This window comes from Morone saxatilis, unplaced genomic scaffold, assembly GCF_004916995.1.
Source record: "Morone saxatilis isolate NCDOM2014 unplaced genomic scaffold, NCSU_SB_2.0 Contig8, whole genome shotgun sequence".
NCBI classification, from domain to species: Eukaryota; Metazoa; Chordata; class Actinopteri; family Moronidae; genus Morone; species Morone saxatilis.
The window spans coordinates 8,453,595-8,469,453 of NW_023340257.1; the positions used below are offsets into that span (position 1 = coordinate 8,453,595).

The 15,859-nt window shown below is 39.2% G+C and overlaps 1 protein-coding gene across 1 annotated transcript in view; it reads left to right on the forward strand.

Annotated features, from left to right (window-relative positions):
* Positions 1–15,859, forward strand: part of kirrel3b (kirre like nephrin family adhesion molecule 3b) — a 59,771-nt gene that overhangs the window by 11,167 nt on the left and 32,745 nt on the right. Inside the window, exons 3-4 of the mRNA XM_035679396.1 lie at positions 6,785–6,942; positions 12,577–12,727. Of these exons, the coding sequence (XP_035535289.1) occupies positions 6,785–6,942; positions 12,577–12,727 (309 nt within the window). The remainder of the gene's footprint in view (positions 1–6,784; positions 6,943–12,576; positions 12,728–15,859) is intronic.

A 15,859-nucleotide genomic window follows, 5' to 3' on the forward strand; every position in this document is an offset into this window, starting at 1 on the left:
CAGCGATGTCAGCACCCTCCCAATCTGTGGAGAGCAGCTTCTGGGGCTGCACATGGCTGTGCTATGAAGGAGCAGGCTCTGCACGTCTCTGACAGCTCTGGCATCTCTCCACTTCTCATCTCATCTTCATATTTCCTTCCGTCCTTTTTATTTGGCAATGTTCATTCGGTAGATCATGACACCAACACTACCAATAGATTACTACTACTACTTTCTATACTGCGTTTGAAATGTTTGCAAAAACCTGTCTGTGTATGCCCCAGCCTTTCAATCCATTCATTTCCATCTGCTTTCTTCCTCTACCTCTACCTTTTCCCCACTACCTCCTATTTCTATCCCACATTTGCCCTCGTAGTTTATTATTCTTTATCGTGTGGCAGCACACGCTTTCCTGTAAACCAGTCCTTTTTGATTTTGTGTGTATACATTTTGTACAGTCTGACTTGCTGTTTGTGATTGCCATCTGTCATCTTGTCTATGTGAGTAAAATGATTTTGTGTATTTTTCTCACTTTGTTTTTTATTCACTCTTTCATACTCTTTCTCTAGTAAGATGTGTGCGTGTGCATGTGTGTTTGTGTGTGTGCATGCATGTTTGCACACATGGCTGTGGATCTTTTGGCTTTCAAACAGATGTGCAATGACAGCACTTGAAGAGGCCCGGTGATTTGGGCTAGTGAGCCACATATGTCCCTTGTATTCACCTGTTTTGGGTATTCCTCGCCTATCATTTTTGTCTTCATTTTTTGTCTTGATCTATCTATCACAAACTCAGCAAGCTGTCGCGATGGGGTGACAGACGGCCCGTGCAAGCATTCTTCTAAAATAGACAGGCAAGTCAGGAAGCTCATTGTTGTTCAGGACACGTCTGCTGAAACACAGCGTTACAGCAGCCTCCCCTCCCCTACACCATCCAGCCGCCTTGTGAGGAGCCCTCCTTCATTCATATGTTTCCAAATTGCTTTTTCTCCATTGCTCACACTCCTGGAAAGCCGGGACGATTGCAGGATTTCATTGGCTGCTTTTGGAGAAGTTCCCCAATATTAGTTTGGTCTAAAAAACCCAGCAAGTTCATTGTCAGCAACACCAGTTGTTAGCAGACTGAAGAAGACTTCCCAGCCAACTCCAGTGCATGTTATCAGCTTTCCGTGAAATAAATTCAAGTTTTATGTTTTGTGTTTGGGTAATTTTATGTTGGGTGTTTGGAGAATTCATATGTGTCATGGGGCAAAAGGCAGCTTTATGATCCCAAGGGTTTATTCAGGCCCCTCTTGGAGGCAACGGACTTACTGCCTTGCACTGTTGAGTTAATTACACATCAATATGCCTTGGTCTAATTTATGGATATCTTTGATTATGCAGTAAAAGCACATGATCTCACTGAAGTCCAGGCTGTCTGACATCACTGTCTTTTTTTCTTTTTTTTTAAGTGTCCAATGGGGGGTTGTAGTGAGATATGTCTAGAATTGGTAGATTTAGAGAAATACATAAATTAATCCCAAGTCTTATCTCCGGCTGGGTGAGGTGATGGACCTCCATAAAATATTAGTAGCCTTAAAACAAAAATCACCAATCTTGGGAACTGGGATAGGTTAATATAAGTTGTGACAGACCAATTGGATTTCTCAAGCATATGACCCCTTGGAGCTTATAACCCACCATGATGTCTACCTAACGAGGCCATGGGTCAAAGTAACCCCAAAAAACTTTTTCAAATGATAAAGGTAATGAACTAGCTGTATCTTACAGCTATTTCAGTCTGTGATTTCAATGATTTTTTAGTTGAAACACTCCTTTGATTAACAGAGACATGCAAAAAAAATTCCTTCGTGACTGATTTGCTATGAGTTGTCTTTGATGAAACATGTAATGTGTCTGTGTGTATGCATGCCGACAGTGTCCATGTTCATGCATGCACAGGAGGATGCAAATTTGTGAAAGTGTTGAAAGGAATTACATTATTAACCCCAAGAAAAAAGTAGCGAGTGGAGCAGAGTTTGCAGTGAGTCAGCCCTGTAATTAAAGAGGAGCGATCAATCTGTACCACTGACCACACTACTTATGCCAAGTCCATCGAATGGCTGCAGTAAAGAGCTAATTTAGAACCATTAGGGACTGCCGAGTTTGCAAACAGCCCAGTAATGATGATGGCTGATTCAAGTTCAAGGCTTGGCCTCTGTATAACTGTCAGACCTGGCAGTCATAATGCAGGATCAGTAGATCTCGGATGAAGAGAAAGAGCTAAGCATCTATTTAAATATTTTTTTCTTAGTCATTCATTTGTATTCAATGGATGTTGGGTTATTGGTCAAATCTCACAATTTTTTTTTAGCAGACATGAAGGCTTTCACCTGCCAAGAAAAATAGAGCAAAAGTTTTCTCTATTACACGGCCTATTGTGTTATCAAGTCCAACTGCCTTTTTGCCTTCGTGAGAGGCTTTTTCCATGCTCTTTTAGTGGTGGTAATTTCAAAAAAAGCCAGAGGAACACAAGCCGAGAGCCTAGCACATGTACTAGTTACACAGAAAACAATTTCAGTCCAGGCTGTTACAAACAGAGTCAAATAGTCAAAACGATTACGCCTTATGTCTTTTCCTAAACACCTTTCCTTGCCCTTAATGGAAAATGTTAGGAGGAGGGGCTAAGAATAAGACAAGAATCGTGTTAAGACAATCTGACTCCACTTGCACTATGTTATTTGTATTTGGTGGTAATTATGCGATGGCAAATGCTATTGATATGGGTCTGCCGTCGGAAACTACAATTTTCCAAAAGTGGACTACTAAAAAAACATCTTAGATACCTCGCCATGTGCATTCTTATCTTGTTTTTTTCATTGAGGCTACATGGACTAGCTCGTGAAAAATATCACTTCATCACCAAGGTTGTAATTTAAATTTTAATGAAAGCATACCAGTCCAAAAATGGAAATGAAATGGTAGTAGCATGATTGTATGAGCATAATTATTGAATTTAGGAGGACGTTTTAGGCACACAAATCTACTAATGTTCATGTCATCATCCTTAAATTTTATCCATGTTGAATTAAAAAACTAAAAATGTCTCATATAAGCCTATGCACATAATAGCCTAAGAACCACTGCACAACTCAGCCCTTTGGATAATGTCTGGTCATTTCACTGAGCTAGGAACCTTCCACAGTGAAAAAAAAAGCCTATTCAACTGCAAACGCAGTCTCCACATTGGTACCTTCTGCATACAGTAAGACCTCAAACACAGTGGAGGACAGAGAGATACAAAGGTATGGATGCAGGATGGGGGCAGCCAACCATATCCTTCTTCTCCTTGTCTATTTACCATTCACCCTTAGTGTCTTGCTGGCAGGCAGCCCCCCAGGGGCACACGTACTGAATGAACTGAAAGTGTAGCAGTGTTCTGTTTGGTCTGCCTGTGACCTCCTCTCTCCCATGTAGCTCCACAATGCACAAAATCATAAACTCCTCTTGGACTGTATGCTCTGACATCCCTAAATGGAAAACATACGCCTGAATAATAGTAAACAACTGAGACTATTAAAGGTCAAAGTGGGGCACTTAGTGACAAAAGGTCTGCAAGGGTGAAACCTTGTTCATAAGTGGTGTCACCTTCTGACCCTGCACCTATTTATAGACACTGATGTGTGTTAATATGTGTATTGGATGAATACTTAGAGGAATAGAGCATAAAGAGCCTTTCTGATAGTTTTAAGCACTTGTAAGCAATAATAGGAAAATCGCCTCACTTGGATGTGCGGTGAATATCTATTCTCCCCCTCTCTATAAAAGAGCTTTTATGGCTGCCATATATGCTTGGCAGTTAATTAATGTTTCAGTCATGTGTGCAAGAGAGCACTGACAGCAAGCCAATAACACTGGATCTTTGCAATCAGCTGTCACAGTGCTATCACTGAGCCTTGTGTTTTGTTCGTTTTCTTTAATGACAAATGAGGGAGCTGTTTGAGAGTCCCAGCTCATAGTGCTTTCCACATGCTCCCTGTCTCATTTGCATACCATGCAGTCGCTCTATTCTTAGCATAGGAATAAACTAATGTGATCTTCTTGACCCTGTTTCCAATTCATGATAAAGGACCATAAGGTGACCATGTTCTCACAAAGATTCTTTCTTACTTGCCGAGATCAGCACTCTGTTGTCTGATCTGCTAGTGCTGACCTGAGATTCCTCTACCTCTCCTAACCCTCCGCATATTAATGAAGACCAGATGAAAGGGAGCCAGCCAGAACACTGCATTTCAAACTCAAATACACAATATGAACTAGTGAGTGGGAATTGCCTTTGAAATAGCAGATTTACCGGTCTAGTTGTTCAGAGTTATTAGTCCGGTCTAGTCAGAGTCCAGACTTCACTGTTCCCAGACTGGTATGATTCAGCCATTACTCACATGGTGCATATATGGTATTGAAGGTTATGTTGTCTCATAATTTGTTTTTTTAGTCAATAGCTTTGTGTAATGGAAAGGCATTAGTCATACGAGCTAAAGACCAAAATGCCACCCCCATGCACTTGAAGACTAAGATGAGCTTGTCTGTGACAAAGAACTGTAGTGCGATGTTGCTGTGGATGACCACTCTCAAAGTGCTGCTGCTCCACTTGCTCTGTATGATACTACAAATGATACACGACTATTTGTGCAATAGACTCAAATCTTAAAGTTGTAATACTTGAATACTTTCAATCGTGGTTAATTTGGCGACACCCATGGTTACCGTGGTAACAGAAATTTTAGTTTAACACTACAGCAAACACTTGTTTGCAGCTACTAGATAGAGATAGAACTTGACTGGAGTGTGTGTTTACAGTGCAACCAAACTTACTAGCATTGTTTTAATAAAAAAGTTTAATATAGCACCATTGATTTCATGGTGCACATGAACAAGTAGCTTTCCACAAAATATAATTTAGTACCATTTCTTCATAATTCAGCCAAATGTAGCAATGTTTTGACCTAAGATCTGCATGTGTGCACATATATCTATTAAATTAAGTGATTCTACTAAACTTCATATTTTTCAGAATACCAGCTTGGTATAAACACCTTAAATAATGTAAAAAAACATCAAACACTATTACATATTGTGTATTGAACGCTTTATTTATATTGAACTATGTTTTGTGTGTTGCCGTCTGGCGCAAGTCTCACCATGCCTGGGTCAAAAATAGTATTAAAAATGTAAAGGTTCATTTAAAGGTCAGTGTGTAACATTTATGAGCATCTTTTTGGCAGCAATGGAATAGGATATTCATTAGTGTCTCAGTTCAGGTTAGGTTTTTGTTACCTTGGAATTAGCCTTCTATACAGATGCTGCTGTCCATGCAGTCCACCATGTTTCTACTGTAGCCCAGAAGGGGCAAATCAAAGACAAGCTCTACATAGGGGTGTTTGCATTTTTCGCACATTTCACAGCCACCATAGTTTCTCCTTTGCACTTGGAATGGGAGGATGAAGCAATCTGCAACTGCACAGCTAGATGCCACTAAATCCTACGCACTGGACCTTTGATGAAAATCTTAAGGATAATAACTTTGAAGTAAATGCAGCTATCTAGGTCTGAGATAAATAAAGTAATAATTAATCATTTCATTGAAGAGACGATATAGCAATATAGAATACTATATGTAATCTTTCCTGACACCACACTCTAATTTATTTCTGCCACAAAACAGGCCTTTTATACTTATTGTCATTAAATGTACAAAACAGTATTCCAAATTACATTTTCTCTCTTTTCATCTCAGTGCTGTTTGACAGCATAAATCTAGCCCATAAAAACCTTCCTTCCAATCATGATGCTTTTGCAGTGGAATATGGCAGCTGCCTGCAGCCTTTGATTTCCATCTTGCCCCAGATCTGCATTGTAATGAGCACTCAGGTCAATCAATAATTCACTGCAGTTTCAGTTAAAAAAAAAAAACAAAAAAAAAAAAAACAAACAGATCAGCTCATGGGTAAAACAGGAAAAGGACTTTGATCAGTGCCATCTACAGGAACATATAGCACTGCTGTGATGCTTTCTTCTCTCTGTTATATTTGTAAAGGCTGAGAGAGGGAGACACGGGATATACAAATGTCTGAGGGGGGTTCAAATACAATATTTAATGCTGACATTTATGTGTGTCATATCACATCTGCTTTGATTGATGGCAGAGTCGATTGTTATTTTGAGAGTCATGCTGTGACTTGTGTAAAGCTAAGTACTGAGTAAATGTGTTTCTCACTGTGAAGTCATTACCTACCCTTAATGAGTAATCATTTATATGTACAATTTAAAATATAAATTTATACATTTGTAAACAATAAACCAAATATGTGTCGCTTGTTGGCATTGTACAACCCAGTATCATGCCAAAGCATGTAATACACCTGCCACTCCACTGTGGCGGTGTCATTTTTTGTCCACCACGGTGTGAAAACGACACGTTTGGTCAGGTTTAGGCACCTAAACTACTTGATAGGTTTAGGAAGAGATCATGGTTTGGGTTAAAAGAACTACTTCCTTAAAACAATCAATGTTGATTATTGGTTTCACAAGGAATATAAAACCCGACATCCTGTGTGTGAGTCCTGTGTTTGACCCATCCATAAACCCTGACAATACATGCCGGTTTTAGTATGCCATATTCTGATTTCAGCAAAAGTAACACTTGTTACACAATGAATGATAACTCAATTGCATGTCTTCATATGTTACAAATAGTCCAGATTTAATATGAATTAGGGTTACCATACTGACTTATGTCCTCTTTTTTTCTGTGTCTGTATCAATAGTTCCCCCAGAGGACCCAGTCATCAGTGGAGGGCCGGTGGTGAGCCTGAGGGCTGGTGACCCACTCAATCTCACCTGCCATGCAGACAACGCCAAGCCAGCAGCCTCAATCATCTGGATCCGCAATGGAGAGGTCCTTAATGGGGCCATGTACTCCAAGGTAAGCATAGAGGTGTGTGTCATACCAGCTTTGAAGACCGACTGGGGACAAAGTGGTGGTGGGATGGTGGACGAGGGTTGCATGGTGGTTTTTTCATTCTCTAGACAATTTTTTTTAATGAAAGTAGCTTCAGATAGGGAATTAAAAGACCTATTACTTTCCATTTTTGCATGTTTCGCTTAGCTGTAAACAATTACTGTAAAAGTGCTGAACATCCATGAGATGTTTTAGAGTGACTGCTTCAGTCATTGGTGGGCGTTTGCCTCAGCATCCAGACTGCTTTTTGAAATAAAATCCCTTGAAAATCCAGGTTGTGTTTTGATTACAAAAAGTTGGCTAGCCTTTTTCTCCCAGAATACAAATCAACTCAGACAAGCAGATGGTGAGATCGTGGAACTGTCAGTGACTTTACATTTCTCTCTAGTGTTTGATCTCCTTCTTCAGTGACATTTGTCTCACTTCATCTTCCCAACCTGTTACAAAATCTACTATGGCACTTTCTGTGCTGGACTCTGCCTGAACCTTTTTCACAGCAAAGTATGATTGTCACTGACAGATCGTGTTCCCACATTTGATGCTGTGGTACCGAATAGCTGTTGTTCACACTAGCCTGGTGGTGTGATCACCTGACGCCATAGACTCTTGACTGACATTCACCCTTAAGGCTAATCATGCAATCAACACTGTCATGTTCTATTTCCATTTAAACAAAGGACATAAAGAGACCAGGCACTTTAGAGCAGTAACACCTCCCCCGCCTTCCCTCGCTCCCTGCGCTGCCTCATCCCATTATCGGCTTTTTTCAAAGAGCAGATAAATGCCATTGATTGGACTGGGGTACGGCACCAGGCCGATTTGAATAAAGTGATTGCTGGAGGTGCCGCTTGCTAATGGTGGGCGGAGAGTGCGCTTCCTGCCTTCACTTCCTCTCAGAGCGAAAGCAGATATGAGGATATTCTGTGCTGGTAGCTGATGGATGCTCACATGCCTGCACGAGTACAAGTATGTCCCTCTTCCCTCTTATCTCTATTGCCTACCATTAAAAAGCAATGGCTTCAATTAAAATAAGATGACTCTTCTTTTGGGTCCGAAGAGCAGTAGGGGGAAATTTTGTGAGCATAATCATCTGCTCTGATGGTCTTCTCATATCCCGCAGATGAAGAGGGCTAATGTGAGCAGATGTGGTGGAGGATTCACAGAAATGGTTTTCTTGATGGTGTCATATCTAATGATAGTTCTAACCCAAAGATAATCTCCCACTAAGGCCTCGACAGCCTCATTTCTATGACCTCTTAGAAAACTATTGACTGGACCAGTGATTAAAGAGAAAGTCTATGATTAAAGCTATCACTTAGCAAAAATGTGTGTTGGTTTGACCATATAAGAGTCACTGAATTGATGCATTGCTTATCATGCTATAGCTTTCAAAACACTGAACTGTAGCATATCATGAAGGGGACACCCAGAATAAGTAAGTGGCACATTAAGCATGTCACATTAAGGTGAATGGTTCAAATATCAAGACTAGCTGTGAAAATGTGGGCAGAGGAAATGAATGAATAATGTTCTCTCTTCCCTCAAACACTCATCTCCCATCTGCTCCAGCAGAGCTAGTCAGTGGCAAACAGCAAAGGACTGTTTATAATGTGCAGCCTCCAGGTCTGAGCTGTGGTTCGGAGGTGTGCACACTTGCTCTGTGATACTTTTGCAATGTAATGGTACAACAAATCATTTGAAAAACATGATGCATTCCCCTCCCCACTGCGCTACATATTTTTCGGAATGCTCTAGTGGCAAGCTGAGAGGTGAGCAGGAGTCTGGGGAGTTATCTCAGTGTTAGGAGGTGTTAAAAAAATAAAAAAAATAATGACATTTTTATGAGCTGTTCTTGCTGGCAAGAGCAGAACAGTGTTTTTTTTATTGTATACCCTCTTAGCTTTGCAGTAAAATGGTGTTTAATATCAGATAAAAATTAACAAAGTTTACATGAAGCTGCTACTGTTGATGGATATCATTTTCAGCAGAAAACCCTTTCACCTAAATAACCCTTTCCCAAACTTTACAATATTTTGCAACACTTCTTTCCTGCAAGTGTTCAAAGCAGCTGTTTTTTCAAACTCTTAGTTTCATTATTTTTCTCCCACCGCTCATATATGTGTTTTTTTTGTAATTAGTGCATGTTATTGCATTTTAATCATCACACTGACTGAGTAATGGTGTGGGAAAATACTTACAAATAAAGTAGCCAATTAAAATGTGAGTGGGCATTAAACAAGTCAACTTTTTTTTTAACATGAGACAGGTGTAGTTTTTCCAGCAGTTGAGGAGAGTATGAAGTCAAAGGACGCTTTACTCTCAACATTAATATATTTCATTGTGTCACTTTTAAAAGATCTCAAAAGATGTTGGCAAGCTAATTAACCTCATTTTTCAACATTAAACTTAAAAGTGTGATCTGAAATATAGATCACTTTAATTAATTGCTTTTAGCAACATTCTAAAATAATCTTTTTGAGGTGAGTAGTGAGTTAAGCTTAACAAAGGAAACCTATTAAACCTCAGTGACCATGGTAAAAAAAAAAAAAAAAGTATGTTTCCACTTCTTCGTAAATATATATTACAATGTTAAAGCAATCAACTGTTTTAGTGAAAGAACCCTTGTGTGGTCTTGAATTAAGACTGGCTGACTGAATATAACCCAGAGATACATTTGGTATCAATTCAACAGCATGTTGGATGGGTTAGCAGAATGCATTAATGATGTATAAATTATTAGCTTTTGCTTACTTGGTAAATTCAGCATCATCCCTGGGAGGCTTATTTCCTCTACATTCCCTCTTACTGACCCAATCAAGGCTTTCCCTGCATGCCTGCCAGGTCTCAGTGGGTCATTTCATTTCTGACTTAATGTTTTAGGTTTATATTTTAAAAAGCTTGAGAGTTTGAAAGAAATGCTCATAAAACATAATTTAATGTCATTCATAAATGATATTGAACAAATTAGGGAATTCAATGTAAATCTAAGACTATATGGCTTACCGATGAAGTGAATATTGGTTAAGAATTCATAAGAACATTAACACATTCATTGTTTTTACATTCCTAATATGGATTTATTGGCTTAACTCTTTATAGGTGTGAATGTTTTGGGACAAATTCATTTTAAACTTCCATACATGGTTTAACAGCACCATAAATGCAGGTAAAATAGTGGTTCAAAGTCAACATGGTAAAGGTTTGGGGCTATCAGTGACATCAGCACATCAAGTTTTATTTTGTAGAATCCATTTGGTTCAGCTATTTCTTTAATTAGATGCCTGGGCTTTTTGAAGTACCTGGTCTTCTACTAACATCAGACCTTCTTGTTAAGTTTGGCTTGGCAGTTGCAGATTTAAGTCAAGCTAGGTTAGCTATTGTTATGTTAACTGGTTAAGAGTGTGTTGCTGTGGTTTTTGTGAGACATAAGACTGTCTCAGAATACAAGCCACACAACTGTAACAATAGAAATGTTTTCCCTACTAAATAATGGAAAATAAGTTAGACGGCAGAGATGATGTAAACAAGCACTGCCCAAATTAAGCCAGCAAATATTACAGGTTGCGAAAAAGAGAGCGTCTTAGTTGCAGTTTCCTCTAGTTTTGCTTACAAATTAATCAAAAGCAGTGGCTTAATGTGTTCCTCCTCTTCCTCCTCTAGTGGCCATGCAGCTATAAATATACATGGTAGAAAAACTACCCTTTCTGTCTCAATCTTGTTACTTTTGCCATTCCTTTCCTAGCATGCCTAAAAGTGTTCTTCACATAGGCTCCAGGCAGTCATATGAAAATTTATCAATTTGCAATGTGGCATGGTGTTGAATTCAATGCGGCTACCAGCTAACCCCCTTCCTAAGATTAATGACTTCAGACAGGTCCAGAGCGACGAGGGAAACAATCCTGATTGTGTCAGAAAGGATATTACATTGACATATCCCGCGTCTGACAGCTAATGCGTTCTGCTTTAGAAGTGACTCACGCATAACTATGAATTTCATCACATGGTTCTTCACATACAAATGGACTTCACAGAAACATGTATGGCATCTATAATATCAGTATACTTATAAAATTCTTTTTAATATACATAAAAAAATAATGTTTATCGTCAATCCAATACTACAGACATTCTAATGTGATTAAGAGGTACATTGAAGTACTTGAAACATAAAGTGGTTAGATAAAAAGATTTCTTACGTCTTGTCGTCAGATTTTACAAGTTCAGTGACATCTTAATTATATTAATCAGAATATAGTATGCTTAAGTGAGAAGGAGAACACATACTTAGATTACAGTTAAAAAAAGGAACCCTTGCATTAAGGTAGAGAAATGAGGAGATAATTATCACTAGTTTGTACATTGAGCCACAGTTTGACTCAGCGAATGATTAATGGGTAGTGATTATGGTGGTTGAAATAAGTATCAGTCATGACACCTCAACCTACCTTTTGTGCCTTTCTAGAACTTTTGTTTTATATTTAGACCTATTGTACATAATTAAAGAGTCATTGCATTTGGAGACGTATTGGTTTGCAGACTAAAATGTTGTATAGACATTTTCACATTTCACATTTTTCTTGGTATGTGTTTTTATTAGAATTCTATATTAGAGTTCTATTAGAATCCAAATGAAGAAAATATCCATCAAGCAATTCATACATTTGTGAGGCCGATACAAAGGTAGCAGCAAGTCTGCTGTGAGATCCCTCTGGTTGACATAGTAGCTCTGTTTCTAAATGAAGAACATGTTTGATGTACTTCACTATAGCAGGGTCTTATTTTCTTCAAAAACACAAAGCAGCAGTGAGGCTCCTTTAAAGAGATGGCAGGGAAATGCATCTTGACTTTGTGGTTGACCACACTGTGCCCCGTTGCCCACGCAATTTGTTCTAGTCACTGACTTTGTTCTGCCCCGCATTGGTTAACATAGACTCCTAGAGCCCTCCCCTGAGCGTTTTAGGGAGAGTGAGAGCTACTGAGCGCTACCAACCGATTCCAGATGGCTTCCACAATGTGGGGCTCAGAGGATGAGCGCTGAAAAGAAGATTGATTTCCTTTGTGGAGTATGACAAGCCGTGCACTAGAGCGCAGCTCTCCAGACACACAAAAGAGGCTCAAAAAACATATTTCTACTTTTTTATTTTTCCATATCAATCAGCTTTGCAGTAAAACTGCAGTCTAGAATGTTCTGATGGTTTGCCTCTGGTCCCCCGAGGGACAAGATGTGTGTATTCATGAATTATTTTTACAATTGTACACCTTCTCCATCAAAGCTTGTCTGGTAAACTGTTTGTTCCATCTCTCTTCAGTTTATATATCATTTAAACAGTTTAAAGTCCTTGAATTTGAGCTACTGAAGATACAAGCCAATACTTATTTGACTCTAAACTTTGGGTGTGCAGTATTAGAGTAGAGCTTGCCCCCCAAAATCCAAATAGCTGGAGATTCTGTTTATTGATTATGAAAATCAAAAAGCAAGGTTCCAGCATGGCGATCCATCAGACCAACCAACCATACTTGGTATAGATTTAGAGGCCTAAAACATTTCTTCCACATAACTGCTTGCAACTTTACTCAACTTTTCTTTACTCTTTGCAGACCTTGCTCCGGGATGGTAGGAGAGAAAGCACTGTGAGCACACTCTACCTATCGCCTTCCAACATCGAGACAGGTCAGCAGATCATCTGCAAGGCCTCCAACAAGGCAGTCCCCAACGGCAAGGAGACCAGTGTCACAATTGACATCCAGCGTAAGCATATTCTATTCTTCCTCTCCATCTCTCCTTTTATTGCTTTCAGTGTTTCTCCCTTCCCTTTTATGCTTTAGTATTTGTCGTTTAAATTATTGTTTTTTTGAGTGCTTTGGTTAGCAATTAGTACGATGGAAAAGAAGTCAGTGTCTGACATGCATTACTCAGTATTTGAGGTATTTCTCACATGTACAGGCGTGAAACTTTCAGACAGGCATACGTGACTAACACTCTGTAAACATCTTTCATTTTAGGCTCTGATGGATATTTATAATTGGTTTCCATTTTGCTTTCATACCATGTAGGTGGGTGGATGGATTGATGATGCATCACTTTTTTTTGGTTCACTATGATGAAATATCAAAGAAGCTGTCCATCTAAAATAAATGGGATTGTCTTTTTTGGTCCCACTACCTGACTTCTGTGGCACTATGCACACTGTCTCCACCTCTTTTATTTCCATGCTCATGCCATCAATCTTTCTGATGAGAGCATGCACAATTCCCCTCTAAAATAGGCAAAGTAAGCCCAGCGTGTAAAACATATTCAGCCTCAATAGTCAGGGAATCTTTTTTCGATCAAGAACCGTTCACAGTAAGAGAAGGGCTTTGAACAAAGGGATTTTGCATCACTCACGGCCTCTTCAACATCATTAAGTATGACTAATAAAGCAGAAAATGCTATTTAGAGAGCCAATATGACTGACGGCTCCATTCTTTTCATTATGTACACCACAAGAGGCAAGTAAGGCAAGAGCGGGCACGGCATGATCAGACCAACTCAGGCGCAGGAGTAAAAATGATTAACAGTTGTTAGTGTTTGCAACCCTTGCAGTTTGTCCTCGTCATTTTTTGTCATGCAGTCAGAGAAGGAAGTCTGCCCACATGAAAACTGATTTGTCACCATGTATAATGATGCGTCTGTGATAAATGCTCGCCATCACAGCATCATCCTCGCTTCTGAATGTATGATTTAACCCTGAAAAATGAGTGCAGCAGATTTCTAATTAGCATTCCAAAATGTGCTCTTTACACAATTAAAGCTCCTGACAACATTTTTCACAGTGTGAGATCAAACTGAGCGACAGCAGAGACTAATTGTCGAGATTCAAATTGTCTCCCACAAGGCTTAGCCTCTCGTTTCCCTTCCTCCCCCACACTCTGCCACCCCCTCCTCAGACTTGACAGGTAAAGTGTTCAGAACAGTTCAGCAGAGCCTCCGGAGTTTGTGCTAAGATCCACTTCCAAATTAAGCTGCTCCTGAAATGAAACATGCTGTAATTGAACTTTGATTCATTCGTTTTGGGTATCAATTTGCTTAATTTCAATGGTGCCTGATTCGATTACAAGGTTCTTGGCTCAACCACAGCATCTGAAACACTGCATGTTTTTCAAACTAAAATATAATCTTTGGTGCAGATGTACACCATACCTGCGCTTGGAGCAAACAAGTGTTTTGCCGACACATGCAGTTAACAGAAAAAACATATCTACTGTAGAGACGTCCTTCAGAGTTCAGTTCATAAATGTAAATGTCTCAGTTGTGTGACTTGTAAACGAAGCTCTACAGAGATGAATATCCTGTGATTATTTAAAAGTATGTCTACTTTTGCTATTTGGATTGAAGTGATAAAATTAATTTTACCAAGATAATATTGTGAGAATAGAGTAGTATTGCAAAGTTAGAAAAACCACTTATATATGAATGCACCACATGCTGCAAAGAAGGTGACTATAGCACCACGTCTTTCTGTCACAATAAAAACAGGCCAGATGAATAAATGATGGGACAGTGGCAAGAGGAATAATAGCAGATGAAACTTGACCTCCATCTCTTTAAGGACCATAACCACATAGGATAGGTCTGGCCTTATCCATTGCTGTTCACAGAAGGTAGATTAGTAGGACAACAAGTTAACTATGAATGGGAGCAGCACACAAATATGTCTACCTATTCAGGGACTGGATCAGCCAACAAAGGTGTGTCCTTAAAGGGTCTGAAGTCCAGACTGAACCAATTCAGACTGACTATAATTAAATAAATTCGAAGTGTATAAACAGGAAATTGTCCTCAAAAGGCCAACATTGTTTAAATACATGCAACACCTGCAAAAGACAACACACAACACAGGGGAGACCAATGAGAGAAACAACTGGGTGCATGCAGAAATCAAAGACACGCTTTCCTCAAATCTTCCCCCAGCCAAATAGCCCATTGCCTTGATATGTCCACTGCCAAACAGACTGATGTAATAATTCTTTCGTAGCTGCACTACCTCACAGTTTCCATGAAAGACTTGACTTTCACATCTCCTTTTTCCAGTTAATAATTTAATTTAGAAAAACAAATATCAAAGCTTAATTGTGTCAAAACACACACAACATAACTTTTTCATACCTGTTTTCTTACTAAATATATATTCACTAAAATCTAATTGCCAGAATCTGATGTAACATTACTCACTGCCAGGCAATATAAATATGCTTGGAAAGAATGTATTACCTCCTTGAAGCAGGAGAAACAGAAACAGAAACAGCTCCTGTATTTCTTCTGCCCACTACACTTCTCTTGTAGTGAACCTTTCACAGAAAAGGTGAAAGCCATCACCCTGCCTATCAAAGAAATGGTTTCTGCAGGCACTCAGTGTCAGCTTGTGAAATAAATGTAACACTTGACCATCTCTTCTTTACAATTGTGCTTGGGTGTCCCCTCTATTCTACAGCAAGAACCAGTAATATGTCAGGATTTAACAATACTGGTTCATAATTGTTGGCAGTGTTAAATGTTTCTAGACAGAATTATTTTAGCAAGTAGTCAAGAATGAACTGGTCCTTGTAAAGTTGGATATCATCAAACACTGGTACATTTCCCCGGTGGCTTCTATCACACTGAAGGCTGTTTGGGTGCTACTTGGACCTAATGCCATTCATGTTCACATATTCATCCCTCAAAATGTAGATATTTATATATACTGTAAAAGGCAATATTTCAAGCTCTATGATCTATGCCAGGACTCTATGATTATGTTTCCCACACATAATCAATCAATCAATTAATCTGACTTAAATTGTATAGCACTTTTCATAAAAGTTCAGACATTTACCTCCCGCCTCCCCTCCACACACACACACA